The following is a 23,512-nucleotide window of genomic DNA, read 5'->3' as shown; positions in this document are numbered from 1 at the left end:
AATAAGACGTGAATTTTTAAATAAAATGTGCTAATGTTCCTAAATACTGAGTTTGTCTTTTCTTATGAGTTCATCTTTTTTAGCTTTATTAAGGTATAATAGATTTATAAAAAATTGAACCTATTTAATGTATATATCTTGATAACTTTAAACATACACATACACCTATGATACCATCACCAGAATCACGGTTATAAACATAATCATCACCTCCAAAAATCCTTGTCTTCTTTGTGTGTGCATGTATTTATGGTAAGAATACTTATGATCTATCCTCTTATCATTTCAAAGTGCATAATACTGCACTATGTTGCACAGCAGATCTCTAGAACGAATTTATCTTGCATAACAGAAATTTTATACCATTGAGCAACAATTTCCCACTTACCCTCCCCGGACCTCTGGCAATGACCATTTTATTCTTTGTTTCTATTAGTTTGGCTATTAGTTAGATAACTCATATCAGTGCAATAATGCAGTATTTATCCTTTTGTGTCAGGCTTATTTCACTAAGCATAGCGTCCTCCGGGTTCATCTATAGTGTTGCAAATGGCAGGATTTCTACACAGTATTTTCATGTATTTTAGGTTTAATGTCATTAAAAATAATATTCATCTACAGTATATCTCTGATATTACTATTATATTAGGAAAGCTTTTTATTTTTCTGCATTTAAGGTGTCATTTTTATTTTTCGGATTTTCTTATTAATATTAGGATTTTTAATCTAATATTCATCTACTTTCTCCAAATAATATTAATTTACAAAACATATTTATCTTTGGGTCTTATTGCATTGGTATGAAATCTCAGAACACTTTTCAAATTTATGATAAGAGTTGGAAATCTTATTCTTTCTTTTATGGGAGTAATCCTAGAGTTTTGTCATTTAACACTATGTTAACCATAATTTAGAATATATAATTTTTAAAATCAACTCAACTTGTATTTTTTATTCCCAGATATCTTAAAAGGTCTTTCAAAGATATAAATGATTGTTTAGAGGTTAACTATTTAGAAAAAATGATGTGAAATTCTCCTTCATATTCCCAAATAAATTTCAATTGCTAAGTGTGGAGCAAGAGACTATACAAACTATTAGGAAAAAATACAGATAAATATATAGGTAATATAATTTATACATGAATATATATGATCTTTGAAAGTAGGAGTTTCTCTGACTAAAAAGATTTTGGTAAAAATATGAGACAAAGGATCAATAATTAGACCATAAATTAAAAAATTCTGAATGAGAAAATGTGCCTTCCAGAAAGTTAAAATGAAAACATTATCTATTTGACTGATAAAACAATATTTTTATAGAGCACTATAAATCATAGAAAGATTAATGCATTAACTAAGAAAAAGGCATAAGATATTAACAAGTCATAAATTGAAACATGGAAAGAGTAGATATTTGAGAAAAATTTCATTCTTACTGTTAACTATGAGGGTGAAATTAAAATAAGATGCCTTTGTCATCGAGAAAATTAAGAAGCCCTTTAAAAAAGATTAAAAATGCAAATCCATTATGTAGAAAGAGAAAAAAACACTTAAGACATTGCTACAAAAGGATATTTAGTCTGCTTTCTTCGGCTGGAAAAATTAAATAAGCATACAGATTTTTATATTTAAATACATATTTGTACAACCCCAAGGAAAATTGATCTATAAAAATTACATCAAGATGTGGACAGGGATAACCTTTGAGTGGTAACATAAATATTGATTTTTAGATTTATTCTCTTATATTATTGAAAAGTGCAAATAAACACACATGCAGTTTATCCTCAAGAAACAAAAACACTTTAAAATTTGAAGATTTTGTTAATAAAAATTTTATAAAACAAACCTAGGTAAAGCAGAGAATAACGATAAAAGCAGAGTAAATGAGTTGAAAAGAAGAAAAAATTACAACTAAAAAATAAATTTCACAAGACAAAATTAGACAGAAGTCTAATGAAAAAGATAAAAAGAGAAAGAATAGGAATGCCTAAAATTAGAAAAATGAGAAAAATGAACACAGAGGCAAGGAAATGCTTAAATTTGTTGGGTAATGTTAGTTATCACTCCATGTTAAAAATGCGAAAATCTCTAAGAAATAAATTTATTTCTGAGAAAGTATGTGTTCAAAGTTGATTCAAGATGGAGAATAACAGATTGATAATTAAGGAAAGAATTAAATAAACATCAAAACTTCCCACTAAAAATGCTCAGGTGGGATATTTCACTCTTACTGTTAACTATGAGGGTGAAATTAAAATACGATGCCTTTGTCTCTGAGAAAATTAAGAAGCCCTTTAAAAAAGATTAAAAATTCAAATCCATTATTTGTATTTAAGTATTAAAGAAGAAAAGATAGTCTACCATTCTTAACAGTATTATTCAACTCTTGGGAAGTTCCAACCCAACTAATGCAATGCAAAGAAAAAAAGATATAAGAGGTCTAAGTATTGAAAATTCAACTCTTCATTGTTTGAAGATGATGTCTTGGCTATAGGTAATGAATTGGCAGTTGTAAACCTCTTTTAACTGTGTATGATTTTAGTAAGGCAGTTAATATAAACAAATAAGAAAACCAGTAGCCATTTTTAAGTGGCATTCAATGGCATATAGTATTTTTAGAATGCTTTGCAACAATTGCTTCCATTTAGTTCCAAAACATTTTCATCACTGTGAGAACTCTCTGTATATCTTTGTAACTTTTCTTTAAATATAAAGATACTAAAAAAATTAACAAAAATGAGAAAACCAGTAGTGTTCATATGTCTAGTTAAATATCTTAGAAAATAGATTACAACCATTTTGCATGTTAACAAAAATATAAATATCCTGGAACAGGGACTGGAAACTTGCAAATACACAAAAATGAAAGTGATAAATTTACTAAATTAGCTAAAATTTCTTGAGGACCTCCAAGTGTTGAGCACTTGTGCTGTATTTTATATGCCTTGGCTCATTTTATTATCACTATTTTTTTATTTAAAAATGAATACGTGTTTACAATAATGCAATGATGAATATTAATATGTATAGGTGCTCACTAGGTGATAAGGGACAATGAAAAAACTTCCAATGCTTTATCACCTGGAATTTAATCCTCCTATCAACCTTATGAAGTGGATATTATCATTATCCTCATTTTACAAATGTGAAAACTGAGACACAGAAACATTAAGTAACTTAAAATCACAAGAGGTATGAATGAACCCGTAAGTGCTAACTACTGGAATCTCAGGGAATGTTTCTTGTTTGAATGAATGAATGAATGAATGAATAAATGAATAAGATTTTATAGGTAAAACAATATAGAAGCATATTTGATAGAGGAGAATAAAGGCTCCTGAAAAATGGCTAGGATGGCTGGGTGTGAAACTCTTAAGAGTTTTTGGGGGCTGAGAGAAGGTCGATTTCTATTTGGAAGGTGAGGAATCCTCAGAATTGTGTTCCAGAAGAGAGAAAAAGGAAGCCAAGAGGAAGAGAAATTGAGAGAGACATAGGAATTGGAATGTGTAGAATGTTTTAAGTAAATTGACTCTCATCATTGTGTTATCTTCATTTGTACAATGAAAGTTTATCCTTTGAGAGTTCTGCCTGCCTCCATACCTGTTTTCCACAGAAGGTTCTGATGGCCTTGCTGAGCTCTAGTTTTCTGCGTCCTTTCTTTCCTGAGTGATGGATATTCAACTCAGCTGCACAGAAGGGCAGGGAGGTGGTATTAGGAATCTGTGCTCCGAAAAAGCACAGTTGATCTTCGTCTTTCCTGGGACAAGTTGAGCTGTAAATGAGATAAAGAAAGGGACATATTTACTGTTTGTGGGGCTTCAGAGGTTGAAGTTTCATGAATCCTCATTACATTAATTGTTCTGTGGTTACTCTATTCTCTGAGCAATTTAGTTTCCACTAGTGAAGAAGCCAAGATAGAAAGGCACTTCTTTTTTCCTAGTTTTGTACCTTTGGGAGCATTTTGAATGCCAGCTATGTGTATTCCCTCCCTTGCACCACTTAGTCATGGTATTCTTTTCTCCATGGGTCTGACCTCTGTTGTCCTCTCCATGAGAATTTCCTCAAGATCTGAGATGAATTTCTTTGTCTATCAAAGGAGTGAGCAGGCACATTTTTTGAGACCATGTGAGTCCCAGGCACCTTGACTTGGTGTTGTGACTAGGGTTCTGAACCACGCCCAACTTCCAACAGAACCACTCTAATGACTTTGCCACAATTTCTATTCTTACTATTGAAGATGCCATTTAGAGAAAGTTCCAGGTATGTAATGAGAGAATTATGGCAAGAGGTGGATCAGCTGACAAGCAAGAATCTATATAGACAAGAATCTATGGATATCTACAGCTTTTCAAAATTAGAACAAGTCTATTGGCCTCAGTATTTCAGTCCAAATACAAACCATCTTTATCAGTTCACAAGGCACTTATTTTTGTAGTGTAAGCCAAACATTATTAAAACATTTCCCAAAAATAAGAACAGTGTAATACTTTGGGCATCTCCTTTGAATGACTATTTTCAGCCTAAAGGGGTAGTTAGTAGGATGACACATTTTCTACCACAAGGGCAGACCTACTGTGGGGTCTACTATACTCTTATTATTATATCAACTGATATAATAAATGCTGTCTGATAAATGCTTTATTCTTGGATTAATCTCCTACTTCTCCTCCCCCCAAGACTGGATCACACTTGGTGGGAAGGTAGCAGTCTCTACTACTATATACTCTAAGGAAACCACCCTGTGAAATCCCTTTTTGGATCTAAAAAAGTATTGAAGACATTGCTCAGGGCAATATGCAATGACTTCTGTATGAGTTCATGTGGCTATGTATCTTTATTGTCCATCCAGTGTTTGAATATTTGAAGTGTGTTTATTTTTATCAATGTCATAAATCTTGGGATTTATTCAGTCTCCCTGCCTTCTTATGGCTGTTATGAAAAAGAGTCAGGTCTGGGACTCCACTTTAGCATTTGTACAGGGATTTATGTCCCACTATTATCACATGTTAAAATTTTTAAGGGAAGAGAGGTAGATAAATTTGAGTGGAGGGGCAGGAGCATCTCATGAAGAGTCTTCTAGGCCACTGGGAAGTTCATGACTTTTACTGACTGCAGTTCTCCCTTATCCAAGGTAGATATGTTTGAGACACCCAATAGATGCCTGAAACCATGGGTAGTATTGAACTCTCTATATGCTATTTTTTTTTTACAATACATACATACCTATGATAAAGTTTAATCCATAAATTAGGCATAGTAAGAGATTAATAACAATAACTAATAATATAAAAATATTCTGTAACAAAAGTTAGTGAATGTGGTGTTGTTAAGTAAAATAAGGGTTACTTGAACACAAACACTGTGTTACCACAACTGTCAGTCTGATCACCTAGACGACTAAGTGACTAATGGGCTGGGAGCATCTATAGCCTAGAGATGCTGGATAAAGTGATGATTCACATCCAGGGTTGGATGGAGCAGACAGCAGGAAATTTCATCGTACTTCTCAGAACAGCTTGAGATTTAAAGCTTATGAATTGTTTATTCCTGGAATTTTCTACTTAATATTTTTAGATCACAGTTGACTGTGGGAAACTGAAATTGCTGAAAATGAGACAGGAGATAAGTGAGACTACTGTATTGATGACTACTGTATTTGTGGTCATACATTTATAGTGATCCTCATCACTGGAGGTGTGCATTTTTCTCCAACCGCTTTGAATGCCACAGGGAATGGGAGTAATTAAGTTTCTGAAAATAGATGTACATCCTTGGAAATCTTTCTCTGTCTTCTCCAATTTGGCTTTCACCTTTAATACCACACAAACATGTACCTGTCCATGTCACTAATGATCTACAAATAGCCAATCCCATGGGTACTTATTTAAATAATCTGAAATATGACCTTTGGTTCTTCCTCTTTGTGTTCCTTTGACTTTCATGTTCCCATTCACTCTCTTCCTTATTCTGATCTTTTTCTCTCGTACATTCTCACTAATTAATGTTAAATGTGTGTCATGTGGCTTCTACACACACACACACACACACACATACACACACACACACACACACACACCATGGGCTGCAGGTGATCCAAGGCATGGGAAATGTATTCTGTGCTCATCAGTCACACCTGGAGTGTTAAGTTCATTCTCAGTTCCACAATTTAGAAGCAACATGACAAAGCAAAGTGAATGCGGAAGACATGACTGGATCAGCAAACTGTAGCTAAAAGAACTCTTCCCATGTTTTAGGGATTAGAGCAGACTAATGTGGGTGGAGATAGAAACAGAGCTGTCATCTAATAAGTGACATGCTTATGCATTCATCAGCCATGAAAAGAAATCAAGCACTGACACATGCTACAACATGGATGAAGTGACAGCATCATGCTGAGTGAAAGAAGCTAGAAACAAAAGGTCATGTATTGTGTGACTGCATTTATATGAAATATCCAGAATAGTCAAATCATAGAGATAGAAAACAGATTAGTGGGTTCCAGTGACTGAGGGGAAAAGAAAATCGGGAGTGACTGTTAATGGTCATGAGGTCTTTGAGATGAGGAAAATGTTCTGGAACTATTGTGGTGACAGTTACACAACATTGTGAGTGTATTTAATGCTATTGTTTATATACTTTAAATTGATTAAAATAGTAAATTTTATGCTGTGTGTATTTTACCACCATAAAAAATGTCTGGGTCCTTTGGGTGTCAGCTCATTGCCACACGACAATAATGATAGTAATAGCAAGTAGAAAATGTGAGTGATTGAACTGCAGCCTGAATTGAGCACTATTGTAGTGGTAGCACTCATGGGGCTTCTCACAGCAGCCTTGGCCAATGTCTGGGCTAATTAACCTCTGGTTTGGACCAACTCTGTGGTTTACTCTCACCAATTGAGCCCCATCTTAGTCCTTTTCAATCCTTCAGAACCTTCCACACTCTCCTGTGGTTCTCTAGGAGAGGTGATTTGAACCCCCATGGAGCCTTGGACCATATCTGAAAACATTTTTAAATGTTGTAACTTGGCTGGTGATGCTACTGGCATCCAGTGTTTAGAGGCCAGGGATACCGCTAAACATCCTACAATACACAGGATAGTCTCCCCTCCCCCAGAAAAGAAAATGATACAACCCCAAATATCAATAGTGCCAAGGATGTGAATGAAGTTCTGCTTTAAACCATTTTTCTTTCTTCTTGGGGGTGCTGAGCTTTATGACTTAGCTCTAGAGCACAGGGAGAGAAACTGGCTTAATAACATGAGGATGAAAAACTGGAGCTTCGTAAACAAATTACTCCTCTTGTGTAACAATAGCTGATATTTACTTAGGACTCTCCACTTGCCTTCCCTGTGCTGGAGCTTTACCATATTTATCCTGTCGTGCATGGTTATAAGTTTGTTTCACAGGTGGAGAAACTGAGGCACAAGGAGATTGAGCATTTTTCTCAAAATCACTGTCTATTAAAGATGGCGTTAGCATTCAAACCCAGTCAGAGAACTCTCACACTATTAAGCACTCTGTCCCACTGCCCTTGATCACACTTGTCCGGACTCAGGGTCATCAGCGCTGTCACTGGGAGGACAACACACTGCAGAGAAGCTTTCTCAGGGCCCCCTTCATGTCACTGTTCCTCAGGCTGTAGATGAAGGGATTCATCATAGGAGTGACCACTGTGTACAGGACTGAGGCGAATGCTCCTGTGCCAGAAGCATGTGTCTGTGTGGAACTGAGGTAGACCCCTAGGCAGGTTCCATAGAACAAGGAGATCACCAAGAGGTGAGACCCACAGGTGGAAAATGCTTTATACTTTCCGTCTGCTGTTGAGATCCTCAACACAGAAGACACAATCCGAGAATAAGAGAAAAGGATCCCAACGAGAGGAAAAAAGCCCATGATGCCAGTTACCATATATAATATGACATTATTGAGGAAAGTGTCAGAACAGGCAAGCTTGAGGACCTCAGGGAGTTCACAGAAATAGTGCGGGATTTCAATGACTGCACAGAAAGAAAGCCGCAGCATAGTTAAACTCTCAGGAAGGGCCCCCAGCATGCTGATGAACCAGGTCAGGAAGAGTAGCTGGGCACAGAGCCGGGGGCTCATGATGACTGTGTAGTGCAAGGGGTGACAGATGGCCACGAAGCGGTCGTAGGCCATCACAGTCAGGAGTAAATTGTCTAAAAGTCCAAAAACTGTGAAAAAATACATCTGCGTAATGCACCCTGCGTAGGTAATGACTTTGCTTCGTGTCTGGATGTTCAGAAGCATCTTTGGGACGGTGGTGGAGGTGAAACAGATGTCAGAAAAAGACAGGTTGGAGAGGAAGAAATACATGGGTGTGTGGAGGTGGGGGTCTGAGACGATGGCCAGGATGATGAGCAGGTTCCCAAAGATGGTGACCAGGTACATGGAGAGGAACAGCCCAAAGACAACAGACTGAATTTCTGACTTCTCAGAAAGTCCCAGGAGGAGAAATACTGGAATCCCCGAGTGGTTTCCTGGTTCCATGTAAAGGAGTGTCTGTCAAGAGAGAAGCAGAAGCAAAACTGAATCAGTGACCAACAGGCATCTCAGAAACATGGTTACCTTTAGCTTGAACCCAGTGTTTTGAGTAGGTAATGCATTTGCTTAATGGTCTCGTCTCTCCTATCTGTCACTTTGAGGTTTCCAAAAACTACCATCTTCTCTTGTGCTTTTACAGAAAAGCTACACATGAAAACTAATTTTGCGCCCAAAGCAAATCTCATTTGTTCAACTTCCCTGACACTTGATTACCCAGCCTTAGCCTCTTCAGATGTCTTTGAATTCATTTGTACTTTACTTTTAAATGCCTTTAAAATAAAAATTGTAATTTGTATATTTAGTTTTTAAAATAATAAAATACATACATATAACTTAAATTATCATTTTAATAATACTAATTATTTAAAAAATTATTTATTATTATTTGTGCCTACAGTACCTGGTCTTCCTAGGTGGCCTCCCATCCAAGTACTAACCCAGCTTGACCCTGCTTAGCTTCCAAAATCAGACATTGGGCCTGTTCAGGGTGGCATGGCTATAAACTCTGACAGTAGCTCCACTGGGACATGAACCCAGGACCTTCTGTATGTAAAGCAGACATGCTAACTGCTACACTATGGAACCACGTCCTAATAATAATTTAAAAAGCATAGGTCTGTACATAATTTCTGGAAGCTATGATAATGGCATGATATTTTTTTAACTAGTTAAAATGTATAATGGACCCATCATCAAAGAAAAAAAATGAGTTGTCCACTAACTTTACCTCCCAGAAAAGATACAGTGCCAAATTACTAATTTTGAAATCTCACGAAACTTATTTACAATACATAAAAATTATTTGGGGGCATGTGAAAATAAACATCCCAGTGAATTTTCTGAAGCCATTTAAACCATGATACTCAAAGCCAACAAACCTCTATAACAGCAGTGGTATAACAAAAATCACAAATTAATTTCTTTAATTTGTATATTAGGAAAAAGCTCAAAGAAAATAACAATAAAATATATTTGGCCATTTATGAAGCAAACCAAACCATGACCAGAAATACCATTCAACTCTAGAAAGAAACGAGCATTTCATAGTGGGAATTTATTTATTGTAGTAGAGCAAATGAATAGGAAAAAAAATCATCCAAATAGAATCATCTTATTAAGTGCTAAAGATATTGCATGTAAACAGTTCTGAGAAACTGTAAGTAGGATATTGCTTAACTATGATAAAATAGTTTCCTCAATTATTCACTAATATTTACTATGTCATGAAAATATTTGAGGAATCCATGAAGGTCACATAGAAAACAAATATGCCTGCCATTGCCACAATATGGTTTGAAATTTCAAACCAATGCAACTGAAGAGGAAAAAGCAATTATATGTTCATGTCTTGGTAAAAGTAAATTGATCACATTTTCAGACGATAAAATTGGCTACTACATCTAAGAAGTCATTTTGCTAAGGCTAGATTAAAAACCAAACATGTATCATTTTCTTACCTATTTCCATCAATAAATGGATGCATGATAGGGGAGAAAATCCTATTTGAAATTGTACAAACATGTAACATATACAGAAAAGTGTCTGGCACATTGAAGGTACTCAGGTAATGATATAAATAGTAACTAATATTAACACTTACCAGGTGCAGGAAATTCGCTCACATCTTCTCCTGGATGGCCTTTTTTGGTCTCCCTAGAAACAGATGGGATAAGAGTCTATCATTTGTGCCCATCACAGAGACAACTGAAGGTGGGTGTAAATACTTGTCGAATGTGTGAGTAAATGAGGAGTGGGGTCCCTCTGATGTGCACATGCCAGTAAGGTGAGAAGGAGGAGACTGGGCACTGGGTAAAATGTCAGGGGAATCCAAAGGTCATATGGGAGAGAACTAGGAGAGAGGCAGTTCCTGATGAGGAAGGAGAGGGCTGTGAAAATGATGTAGGAAGGAACAGAGAGCAAAGGAGATGCTGAGAGAAAAAAAGTTGCCATTGAACCAGAGACTTCCTTCTTGGTTAGACATATGAACTTTGTTGAACTATTTTTAGTTATAGACTTTCCCAGTTTCCTTATTCTTGTCTGTGCTCCCAGGGAAACAGCATCTCCTCCCTCTTATTTAATTTCCCAAGAATGTACTATACTGTTCTTCCTACTCAGGTAGAGGAGTAGGAAGTGTTTTGTGGATCTTGTCTTTCCAGGCAGATGAACAGTGTAGGTAGCAGCTGTGCCCCCAGCATCAGGGAGATGGCATCAGGCATGGATGGACCAGGGTGATGTTTTCAGAAGACACGAGAGAGTTTCATTCTTTCCTCAGACTTGTGAAATGAAGGTGCAGGGAAACGTTTATTGAGCTACAGAAGCTGAATTCTCATAACTTCTTATTAAATTAAGTTTTCTATTGTAATCTTGGGGCAATATAATAGCTAGGAATCTGGAGGACTGTAATTGAAATGGAAATTTTTCAGTCAATTGTGTCCTCTTGGGGGTATCTATGATGTCAGAAAAATGTGTCTCCTCCCCCTGGGACCATTAAACCTGTTTATTACAGAAAATCCAAACATATGCAGAAGTAGGAAGCATCTAATGAACTCTCTTCTGTGTGCCCATTACTGGATTAGACACATACCTGTCTTGTTTCATGAATAACCTAGACACTCAACTCCTACTCACCACAAAAGGATCATTTTTAAGCAATTCCCAGATATAGTATCATTTTACCCATAAATACTTAAGCAACTTCAGCATGAATCTCTAAAAGGATGATTAAAAATAAAACAAATAACCCCTCATTATCCAAATCTTGAATTTTGAATGGTAAGAACAATTTGATTTCATATAGCAAGGTGTACATATAGTTATTTTAAGTATTATTCTTATAATCATTCTTACTCATTTGTAATCAAATGTGTGGAAAATAAAATAGAAGAAACATGGTCACATTTAAGAATATTTTTAAAGTTTGAAGTTTCTAATTTTATTTGGGAATTTTAAAGTTTCCATATACAAATTATCTGGGGGTAAAAATTTTAAAAAACACCCTGAATTTCTTCATTAGAAAAATCCTAATTTTCTATACATTTCCCCAGAGTTATCTTGGTAAAGGGGTCTGTGTTTGACCTTCTTTTTAAATGTTATTTCTAATTGTCATAAAATACACCTAACATAAAATTTACCATTATAACCAATTAACAAAAGTATAGTAGTAGGTACATTCACACTGTGAAACCATCACCACCATCTCTCCTCAGAACACCTTCCAACTTGTAAAACTGAAACTCTTTCCCCGTTGAACAACAACACTTTGCCTCACTGCCCCAGCTTCCGGTTGTCACCATTTTACTTTCTGTTTCTATAAATTTGACTATCCTAGGTATCTCATATAAATAAAATAATACTGTATTTTTTTGTGAAGGCCTTATTTTGCTTAATATAATGTCTTCAAGGTTCATTCAGGTCATGACATGTATCAGAATTTCCTTCTTTTTAAAGGCTCAATAATATTCCATTGTATGCATATTCTACATTTTCCTTATCCCTTCATTTTTTAATGGACACCTGGATTGCTTTCACATTTTAGCTATTATGAATAATGCTGCTCTGAATATAATTATGCAAATATCTCTTTGAGACTCTGCTTTCAATTCTTTGATGGATACAGATTTTAACCACACGATATCCTTTAATCTCTTCAGTTGCTAATTAAATATTCTTAAGTGAATATTTTCTTTTGAAAAATAATTATTTTTTTCAATTACAGTTGACATACAATATATTATATTTGTTTCAGGTATACAACATAGTCATCACTCCAGTAAATCTGACACCAAACATAGTTGTTATATTATTGACTATATGCCTTATGGTATACTTTACATCTCCATGACTATTTTGTAACCACTAATTTGTACTTCTTAATCCTTTTGCCTTTTTCACCCATCTCCCCAACCCCTTTTTTATCTGGGAACTATCAAAATTTTCTTTGTATCTATCAGTTTGTCTCTGTTTTGTTTGTTTGTTAATTTTGTTCTTTAGATTCCACATATGAATAAAATCTTATGGCATCTGTCTTTCTTTGTCTGACTTACTCCACTCAGCATCCATCCATGTTGTTGTAGGTGACAAGATTTCATTCTTTTTTTATGGCTGAGTACTATTCCATCGTATATATGTGCCAACCACCTCTTCTCTATCCGTTTATCGATTGCCGGACACCCAGATTGCCTCTATATCTTGGATATTGTAAATAATGCTACAATGAACATATGGATACACATGTCCCTTTAAAGTAGTGTTTTGGGTTTCTTCAGATAAATACTCAGAAGCGGGATTACTGAGTCTTTTTCTCTTGTTATAATCTTTGTTTTAAAGTCCATTTTGTCTGATATAACTATTGCTCCCCAGCTTTTTTCTTTTGTTTCCATTTTCATGAAATATCTTTTTCCAACCCTTTACTTTCAGTCTCTGTGTGTCTTTAATCTGAAGTGAGTCTTTTGTAGGCAGCGTATCTAAGGGTCTTGTTTTCTTATCCAGTTAGCCATCCTATGTTTTTCAATTGGATCATTTAATCCATTTACATTTAAAGTAATTGTTGATAGATGTATAGTGATTGTCATTTTACTATTCATATTTTTAAGTTAAACTTATTGGGATGACATAGGTTAATAAAATTATACATGTTTCAAGTGTACAATTCAACCATACATCATCTGTATGTTGCATTGTGTGTTTCCCACCCAAAGTCAAATCTCATATTAAAAATTGTTTTCTTCTTAAAGAAGTCACTTTAACATTTCTTGGTTTGATGGTAATAAACTCCTTTAGCTTTTTTTTTTTTTTGTCTGAGTAACTCTTTGTCTGTCCTTTGATCCTAAACAATACCTTTTCTGGGTAATCTTGGTTATAGGTCCTTGCTTTTTATCACTTTTTAGTTTTAGTTCTTGTCAGTTCTTTCTGGCTTGCGAAGTTTCTGCTGAGGAATCAGCTGACACTATTATGGGAGCTCCCTTGTAGGTAACTAGATGCTTTTCTCTTGTTGCTTAAACAAAGAGTTTCTGTTTGTTTTTAACTTTTGGAATTTTAATTATGATGTGTCTTGGTGTGGGCCTCTTTGACTTCATCTTGTGTGGGACTCTGCATGTCCTGCTATTGTATATCTATTTTCTTTATCAGGTCGGGAAAGTTTTTCATCATTATTTCTTAAAATATGTTTTCAATCCCTTGCTCTTTCGCTTCATCTTCTCTTACTCCAATGATATGAATGTCATTATCCCAGAGGCTCTTTCGAATCCTCATTTTTTTGAATTCTTTTTTCTTTTTCCTGTTCTGATTAGATATATTCTGCTATCTTATTTTATAAATTGCTGATTTGAACCTCTGCTTCATCTAATCTACTTTTGATTTCCTCTATTGCATCCTTCATTTCAGTTATTGTATTCTTCATTTCTGACTGGTTCTTTATGTTTTCTATCTCTATTTTTATGTTTCTTATCTGTTTGTTGAAGTTCTTGCTGTCATTGAGCATCCTTATAACCAGTGTTTTGAACTCTGAATCTGGTAGATTGCTTGTCTCCATTCAGTTTAGTATTTTTTTTTCTCTTGAGCTTTGTTCTGTTCTTCTATTTTGGAAATGTTTCTTTGTGTCTTCATTTCGGCTGCCTCACTGTATTTGTTTCTATGCATTAGGTAGAGCTGTTACGCTTTCTGGTTTCAGTACAACAGCTATATGTGGTAAGTGTCCTGTGGGGCTCAGCAGCACAGTCTCCTTGGTCACCTGAGCTGATTGCTTCAGGTATGTCCCTTGTGTGGGTTGTATGTGCCATCCTGTTGAAGTGGAGTCTTGGTTGCTGTTTGTAGGTCAGTGGAAAGGGCTGACCCTCACGGTGATTGGTTGTGAGGATTGGCCACGACTACAATGGAGGAACTGTTGTGCAGGGGCTGACCATGTGGAGCGGTATTCACTTTAGCAAGGCTCTGGTGCCTGCCTAGTCTGTCCTTTGGGTGTGTTGTCTGTGAAAGCAGCCTGGTGATGCTCTGGTGCAGTCTGAAGCTGGCCACTTGGTGTGCTGGCCCCAGGGCCTCCTGGGAGGGGCCCCGCCTCAGGGCAAGTTTAATTGTTGCCTGTGCCCTGGCTCAAGCCACTTGGCATGAGCCTCAAAGTGGTCAGCAGATGTCTTCTACCTGTGCAGAGCTTAGAGTGTCTGGGAGAAGCTAAGCTGTGAGCTGTTGCTAGTGCTGAACTTGGGCAGGCCAAGCAAGAGATACAAAGCATGCTGAGGTCAGATGTTTCTTGTTTGGGGTTTGTGAGACTTTGAGAATTTTTAGGAAATTCTGCAACATGAGCCAAGATAGACCATTTGTATAGAAAAACCACAGGAAGTGGCTTTGGTGGGTTGGCGGGGGTGGGGGACTTAGGGAATCACCAGGGCGGGGTGAATTGTGTTAGCCAGGCTGATGGAGACTCAGATATGACAACCACCTCTTTCTGCACACTGGGGGGTGGGAAGGCTCAACAAAGGAACAATGGCTTCTGCCAGAACTTCTTTCTGGGAGAAAGTTGCCTCTCCAGCCCTTGCCCTGAAGCCAGGTAATTCAGTTTCTCCCCATATGTCCCTGGCATCTTTTGAGTTGCTTGTACCAGTGCTGGAGCTCAGAGTGAGTCTGTTAGTGAGTAAGTCTGTGCACAGGCCCTTTCAGAGAAATGCCTGGCACTCCAGCAGGCTTTTATCTTATTCAGCCATAATCTCAGCTGGTTTTCACAGCAAGAAGTTGTGGAGACTGCTCTTCTTGGCTCTGGAACCCCGACCTTGTGAGCCTGGTGTGGGGCTGAGACCCCTCACTCCTCATGGGGGGCCACTGCAGCTGAGATACATACCCCTCCTGATTTTTAACCACCATATGTGGATATGGGAACCAGCTCCTCCTACCAGTATCTCTTCCGTATGTTTTTACGTATAGAACTTCTGTTTAGCTAGACTTCAGGCAATTCTCAATGATGGTTGTTCTGTAGTTTAGTTGTAATTTTGGTGTGGTTGTGAGAGGATGCAAAGACAGTGTTTACCTACACCACCATCTTGACCAGAAACTGAATATCTTATCTTTTAAAAGGGTTTTTTTTTTTTCTGAACAAATGAAAATACAAACTGAGATATACAAAGAATTACCTTCACAATATAAAATGCAGCTGGAATCAGTTTATTCCCAAAAGAAATATTATAGAAAGGTCCCCACTCCAGTTCACATTCATCTTTAAAAATTTTTGAGATATAAATGACATATAACATTGTGTAAGTTTAAGGTATACAATATTTTGATACATTTATATATTACAATATGATTATCCTTAGTGTTAGCTAACACCTCTATTATGTTACATAATTATTATTACTTATTTTTTGTGATGAGAATATTTAAGATCCAGTCTTTTAGCAACTTTGAAATTTATAATACAATATTGTTGACTAACATAAATATGCTGTGCATTAGATCTCCAGAGCTTATTTATTTTCCAGTTGTAAGTTTGTATCCTTTAACAACCTCTCCCCCATCTCCTCATCTTCGGTCTGTGATAGCCACAATTCTACTCTCTGTTTTTATAATTTGTCTTTGTTATATTTCACATGTAAGTAAGATTGTATAATATTTGTCTTTCTCTGTTTAACTTATCTCATTTAGCATAATGCCCTCAAGATCCATACATGTTGCAAATGTTAAAATTTCCTTTCTTCTCACGACTAAATAATATTCCATTGTATATATTTATGATGTATTTTTTATTCATTCATTTTTTCGATGGATACTTAGGTTGTTTCCATATCTGAACTATTGCAAATAATGCTGCTTTTAACATGGAGCTGCTAATATCTTTTTGATATCCAGTTTCATTTCTTTTAGATATATATGAGAAGAGGGATTACTGAAATCATGTGGTAGTTTTGTTTTTAACTTTTTGAGGAAACCTTATACTGTTTTCTATCATGGCCAAACCAAGTTACAATCTCACTAACAGGGCACAAGGATTTCCTTTCCTCCACCTTCTCACCAACACTTGTAATCTCTTGCTTTCCTGATGGTAGCCACTCTAACAGGTATGAGGCGATCATATCTAATTGTGGTTTGATTTGAATTTCTTTGATGATTCGTGATATTGAGGATATTTTCATGTATCCGTTGGTCATTTGTATGTATTTTGCAAAATGTCTATTCAAACCTTCTGTGCATTTTAAAATCAGATTTTTAAAAATATTGAGTTGTATGAGTTCTTTATATATTTTGAATATTAACCTCTTATTCAATATGCAGTTTGCAAATTTCCTCTCATTCCATAGTTTGCCTTTTCATTTTGTTGATTATTCTTTTGCTGTACAGAAATTTTTAAATTTGGTAGGCCCATTTGCTAATTTTTTTTTTGCTTTCATGGCTTATGCATCTTGTGTCATATCCAAGTAAACACTAATGTCAAGGAGTCTTCACTACATTTTCTTCTAGGTACTTTATTATATCATGCCCTATTTTTAAGTCATTAATGCATTTAGGGTTCATTTTTGTGAGAAATTTCATTTCTTCTACATGTGTTTATCTAGTTTTCATAAAACCATTTGTTGAAGAGGCTATCCTTTCTCTGTTGAGAGTTGTTATCTCCATTGTCAATGTAAGTTGACAATATATGCAAGGGTTTATTTCTGGGATCTTTTTTGTGTTTTATTGGCCTATGTGTTTATTTTAATGCCAGTACCATATTGTTTGGTGACTACAATTTTTAAAAAATTTTATTTTATTATTAGTTTCAAGCAAACAGTACGTTGGTTAGACATTTATATAGTCTATGAAACAATCCCCCTGATTACTCTTTCTCCCTTCTCATTCTACACCTAGCCATTACATTACTGCTGATCGCATTATAGTTTTAAAACATAGCTTGAAATCAGGAATTATGATGACTCCTACCTTTGTTCTTTTTTCTTGGGATTTCTTTGTTCATTTGGTGTATTTTGTGGTTCCATATAAATTTTAGGAGTGTTTTTTCAATAGGGATTGCATTGAATCTATAGATGGCTTTTGGTAGTATCGGCATTTTAACATTATTAATTCTTCTAATTATTGACATGGGATATCTTTCCATTTTTTGTGTCTTCTTCAACTTCTTTCATCAATGTCTTGTAGTTTTTAACACAGAGATCTTTCACCTCCTTATTTAAATTTATTCCTAAGTATTTTTATTATTTTGATGCTATCGTGAGATTTCTTTATTATTTTTTCAGAAATTTTGTTGTTATTGTATAGAAATGTGACTGATTTTTGTATATTAATCTCGTATCTTGCAACTTTACTGAATTTGTTTTTTAGTTCTAACAGTGTTTTGGTTGAATTCTTTAGCATTTTCTATGTATAAAATTATGTCATCTGCAAATAGAAGCAATTTTATTTATTTTTAAAAATTTTTAGTTTTTAAATACAGTTGATATTCAATATTATTTTATATTCGTTTCAGGTGTACAGCATATTGGTTACACATTTATATAATTTATGAAGTGATTCTTCCTATTAGTCCGATATCACCAGCACAATACATAATTATTACAATATTATTGACTATATTCCCTATGTTGTACTTCACAATACATAATTATTACAATATTATTGACTATATTCCCTATGTCATACTTCACATCCCCATGATGCCCCCTGATTGCTCGAAGTAGGGCTTCCAATACTATGTTGATTAGGAGTGGTGAGGGTGGGCACACTTGTCTTGTTCCTGATCTGAGAGGAAAAACTTTCAAACATTCACCATTGAGTATATTAACTGTGAGCTTGTCACATATGACCTTCATTATGTTGAGATATATTACTTCTATGCCTAATTTTTAAAGTATTTTTATCCATAAACAGAGGTTGAATTTTGTTAAATGCTTTATCTTCATCTAATGAGATGATCATACAATACTTTTCTTTTATTCGATTAATGTGATGTATCACATTAATAATTTGCATATGTTGAACCATCCTTGTATCCCAGAGATAAATAGCTCTTAATCATGGTGAATGATCCTTTTAATGTGTTACTGAATATGGTTTGCTAGTATTTTGTTGAGAATCTTTGCATGTACATTTTTCAAGAATATTGGCCTGTAGTTTTCTTTCCTAGTATGTCCTTCTCTGATTTTGCTGCTGAGGATGTGAGGAAAAAGGAACCCTTGTGCTGCAGCCTCTGTGAAAAACAGTGTAGAAGTTTCTCAGAAAGTTAAAAGTAGAACTATCGTATGATCTAGCAATTCCACTTCTGGGATTATGTCCAAAGGAAATAAAAATACCAACTTGAAAAGATATAGGGTGATGTCAGCAGCATGGGGGCATGAGAGGACCTCTACGTCTCTCCCCTTGAAATTACAACAAATTAGGTAGCTATAATTCAACAAAGGATTCTCTGCTTAACACAAACACGTCTGAGAGATCCATGTATTGAGACCTCTGAAGGCGAGAGTATTAGAGAGAACAGGATAGATGAGACAGGGAGTGGGAGAGGACAGAGATGGAGGCTGTACACAGTTTGGTGTTCACTGCGTCCCCAGTGGATGTGGTAGCTGTAAAGCATTGGGGGTGCAACTACCACTGGGCAAACCAGAGGGGCAGAGACAGCAATAGGGTCTGTGCGGCAGGGGGACAGAGAAAGAGAACAAAGCGTCACAACATTCCATAGCCTGCCAGCACCAAAGATTTCCACCCAATTCATTCCTCTTTGGAAAGGGAACTCACCCAATTCCTTCATCTTTGTTCCACCCAGCAATAAAATCCTCTTGGAAGATTGTGAAAGGGCTGATAAAAACTTTCCAGCCTAAGTGGTCTGTACTTATTGTAGCTAAACCAGTGTGGAAGAGCAGAGGCTTGGATGCACGAACCTACTTCTCCCATCCCACACCTCCCCCGCCCATCAGTGCATGGCCTGGTAGGTGCACCTGAGTCAACTCAGACAGAGCTGCTCTACATGTGGCTTCTGGCTATAGTAAGGCAGCACTGGGAACACACAGGAACTACTCACAACCTGACACTTCCAATCCACAGAAGTAGTGACCCAAGGCTAAGACGACATGGTTGTAAAGGGAATGCCCACCTTCTCAGGGAATACAAGGCATTTTCCACACCTGAGGTGACACCACCCCACAGAGATCCTGGAAGACCTAGTAGTGTGCATATAGAAAAAAGTTAAAACTTGTGCTTCAGCCCCATCTACTGGAAAACAAAAGAAAGACCTCTATTTATCAACTTGCTAAATAGTGAAGTGTAAAATACTTTTAAAAAGAAGATTTTATTCCCACAAATGCTCAGGCAGAGAAAGTTTATCAAGCACAATAAATAACCAAGGTAACACAGGAATTCAGAAAGAAAGTGAGAGTCATCTAGAAAATAAACTTAAAAAACATGGAAGACTGTGATTTAAATGACAGAGAATTCATGATTGCAGTTCTTAAAAAACTCAGTGAGATACAAGAAAACTCATAAAAGTTATTCAATGAGCTCAGAAATAAAATTAATGAACAAAAAGAGTGCTTCAGCAAAGAGATTCAAACTATAAAAAAGAACCAAATAGAAATTCTGGAGCTGAAGAACTCAATAAAAGAAAAGAAGAATGAACTAGGAAACAGAGCAGACCAGCAGTGGGAAAAATCAGTGATATAGAAGATAGAAATCTGGAAATGAATCAGGTAGAAGAAGAGAGAGAATCTAGGGTAAAAAAGTGAAAGTACTATACAAGAACTATATGACTCCATTAAAAAGAGCAATATAAGAATAATGGGTATACCAGAAAGAGAAGAGTAAGAGAAGGGAACAGAGAGCCTATTTGAACAAATAATTGATGAGAACTTCCCAAACCCATGGAAATAACTGGAGCCTCAAATCCAAGAAGCTAACTGAACACCTAATTATCTCAATCCAAAAAAAGCCTTCTCTAAGGCAAATTATATTAAAACTGTCAGAAATTAATGACAAAGAAAGATTCTTCAAGGCAGCCATGGAAAATAGAGTAAACTATAAAAGAAACCCCATTAGATCATCATTGGATTTTTAAGCAGAAACTGTACAAACTAGGAGAGAGAGGAATCAAACATTGAAATTATTGAGAGAGAGAAACCACCAGCCCAAAATAATATATCCAGCAAGTTATCCTTTAGCTATGAAGAAGAAATAAAGGCTCTTCCAGACATACAGATGTGTGGGAATTAACCATCAGAAACCTGCATTACAAAAAATGCTGAAAGGTGATCTACTTGAAACAAAAAGACAAAAGAATACAAAACTATGAGCAAGATGACTAACAGACAGACAGAAGTAGGACATTTCAACCCTTGTTTAGAACAGCTGACATTCCAAAGAATCTTTGCAGGGCACTCTTTATGTCTTTGTTTCTGAGACTGTAGATGAAGGGGTTCAACATGGGCGTGACCACGGTGTACATCACTGAGGCTGTGGCACTTGACTGTGAGCTGTGGGTAGCAGCAGAGCTGAGGTACACTCCTAGACTTGTACAGTAAAATAAGGAGACAATTGAGAGGTGAGATGCACAAGTAGAAAATGCTTTATACTTCCCCTGAGTTGATGAGATTCCACGTATGGAGGAAAGTATCTTAGAGTAAGAGTAAAGAATACCAGCCAGGGAACCACCACCCAGCAGCACAGTTACAAAATACATCGCCATGTTATTAAGAAAGGTGTCAGAACAAGCAAGTTGGATCATCTCATGGAGTTCACAGAAAAAGTGGGGGATTTCTAATTCTGTACAGAAGGACAGTTGCAACGCCATTAAGCTATGTAACAAGGAATTTAGGATACCCATGATCCAGGGTACCAGAACCAGCAGTCCACAGAGTTGGGGGTTCATTATGACTGTGTAGTGCAGGGGGTGACAGATGGCCACAAAGCGGTCATAGGCCATCACAGTTAAGAGGAAGTAGTCCAACACTGCAAAAAGTATAAAAAAATAAATCTGAGTGATACAGTCTTTATAGGTTATAATTTTGCTCTGTGTCTGGAGGTTCACCAGCATTTTTGGGACAGTGGTGGAGGTAAAACAGATGTCTATCAAGGACAAGTTGGAGAGGAAGAAGTACATGGGCATGTGGAGGTGGGAGTCTAAGCTGACGGCCAGAATGATGAGCAGGTTTCCAAACACAGTGATCAGGTACATGGAGAGGAAGAGCTCAAAAATGAAGGGCTGCAGTTCTGGTTCCTCTGAAAGTCCCAGAAGGAGAAATTCTGAAACTCTTGTAAGATTGTCTGGCTCCATGAGGTGACTTCAAGGAAAAAGGAAAAGAACTGGAGTAATTTTCATATAAACTGGCATCACTCGCATAGCTCTAATGCTACAGTTTTTATTTTGCAATCAAGAAATTAATTTTAGTATGATTTTATGGATCTGGTCCCCTCTAGGGGTTTCCTCTGCCCCCTCAGATTAAGATAGTTTGTCCCAGTTAGCTTTTTTTCCTAAGGTGTCATGTGTTCTACAGTTTACATGAGAAATTCTTCGTATATTTCAAGAATATAAGCCGAGTGCTAACCATGTTTTAGGCATTGTCTAGCTGCATTAGAGTGCTTAAATACAAAAGTTTATATAAGTCAATGATGAAGAAAGAATATATAAGCAAAAATAAAAATATATAATATTTTAGATGGAGACAGGAGATATGAAGGAAAAAAGCAAGTCTAAAGGAGAAAATGATTAATGTGTTCTTTCTTTCTTTCTTTCTTTCCTTCCTTCCTTCCTTCCTTCCTTCCTTCCTTCCTTCCTTCCTTCCTTCCTTCCTTCCTTCCTTCTTTCTTTCTTTCTTTCTTTCTTTCTTTCTTTCTTTCTTTCTTTCTTTCTTTCTTTCTACAATTCAACCCTTGGTTGACCCCACAGATTGCAAGGACCTTGTCAGCTTACAATCTTTTATTTTTTACGCCTACAGTACCTGGTCTTCCTAGGTGGTCTCCCATTCAAGTACTAACCAGGCCCAACCCTGCTTAGCTTTTGAGATCAGATGGGATCTGGCTTGTTCAGCGGAGCATGGCAGTACACGTGTGTGTGTGTGTGTGTGTGTGTGTGTGTGTGTGTGTGTGTTTCATGTGTACTTAGGTAAAACCTGCAAGCAAGATGACATTTGAACAGAGACATCAAGAAAGGGAAGGAGATGCCAGGTTATGTGGGCAACTGTGCACCCGCAGAAGGAATGGCCAGTGTGAAGTACCTGGAGTGGAATAGAAGGGGTTAGTGATGTGCACAGAGTTAATATCAAGGTATCTGTTAGGCCCTGATTATAATATTTTCAGGCTGCTTCTAGGTAGTGTTTTTCAACCAGAAATGATTTTGTCTCTGGGGTATCTGGCAATATCTGAAGGGAAACTGCTAAAAGCTGACGCGCCACAGGAAAGCACCCCCTCAAATTATCATCCTGCCCCAAATGTCAATGGTCAAAGGTGAGAACGCCTAGTCTAGACCAGCAGTTCGGAACTTCAAAGTGCATATGAGTCACACAGGATTCTTGCTGAAAGGCAGAATCTGCTCCAGCAGGTCCTGGAGAGTCCAGAGACTGCATTTCTAACAAGCTTCCAGGTGGTGTCGATGCTGCAGGTCCTGGTCTGAGGACCACTATTTGAGTAGCAAGGCTGTGGTCCTGTGTTAGAGTCAGAGTAAGTAATTTTAGGTCTTCTGGCCCAAAATTCATTTCTGCATGTAATTTTGAATGAATAGTGTATTCACTCACTCCAGAGGCTGTGATGAATTCTGTGTTTGTTTCTTTTATATGAGAGCACTTGAGTGAAACATAATCATATACTTTTGAAAAAGATTTCATAGTGGGCAGATTAAAAAGCTCCAAAAGATGTCCACATCCTAATCCCCAGGGCCTTTGAATGTGATATTTTTAAAGCAGGGGAGGTTAGGGTAGCAGATGGAACAGGGATGCTAATCGGCTGACTTTAAGGTAGAAGATGAGTCAGGTTCATCCGGGTGA

General features: G+C 36.6%; 2 protein-coding genes and 1 pseudogene across 2 annotated transcripts; all 3 read right to left on the bottom strand.

Moving 5' to 3' along the window:
- Nucleotides 1–7,577: 7,577 nt before the first annotated feature.
- Nucleotides 7,578–8,516, bottom strand: LOC107517211 (olfactory receptor 7C1-like). Its single transcript, XM_016157670.2, has one exon. It carries the CDS (start codon nt 8,514–8,516, stop codon nt 7,578–7,580), a length of 939 nt encoding a protein of 312 aa, XP_016013156.2.
- A 12,346-nt stretch (nt 8,517–20,862) lies between these two features.
- Nucleotides 20,863–21,807, bottom strand: LOC107517212 (olfactory receptor 7A17-like). Its single transcript, XM_016157671.2, has one exon. The coding sequence runs from the start codon at nt 21,805–21,807 to the stop codon at nt 20,863–20,865; it is 945 nt and encodes a 314-aa protein (XP_016013157.2).
- A 652-nt stretch (nt 21,808–22,459) lies between these two features.
- On the bottom strand, nt 22,460–22,578 carry LOC118612663 (annotated as a pseudogene).
- Nucleotides 22,579–23,512: the final 934 nt, after the last annotated feature.

The sequence above is a fragment of the Rousettus aegyptiacus genome, unplaced genomic scaffold, assembly GCF_014176215.1.
Source record: "Rousettus aegyptiacus isolate mRouAeg1 unplaced genomic scaffold, mRouAeg1.p scaffold_m13_p_16, whole genome shotgun sequence".
Taxonomy (NCBI): domain Eukaryota; kingdom Metazoa; phylum Chordata; class Mammalia; order Chiroptera; family Pteropodidae; genus Rousettus; species Rousettus aegyptiacus.
This window is presented reverse-complemented; position numbering and strand designations above follow the sequence as displayed.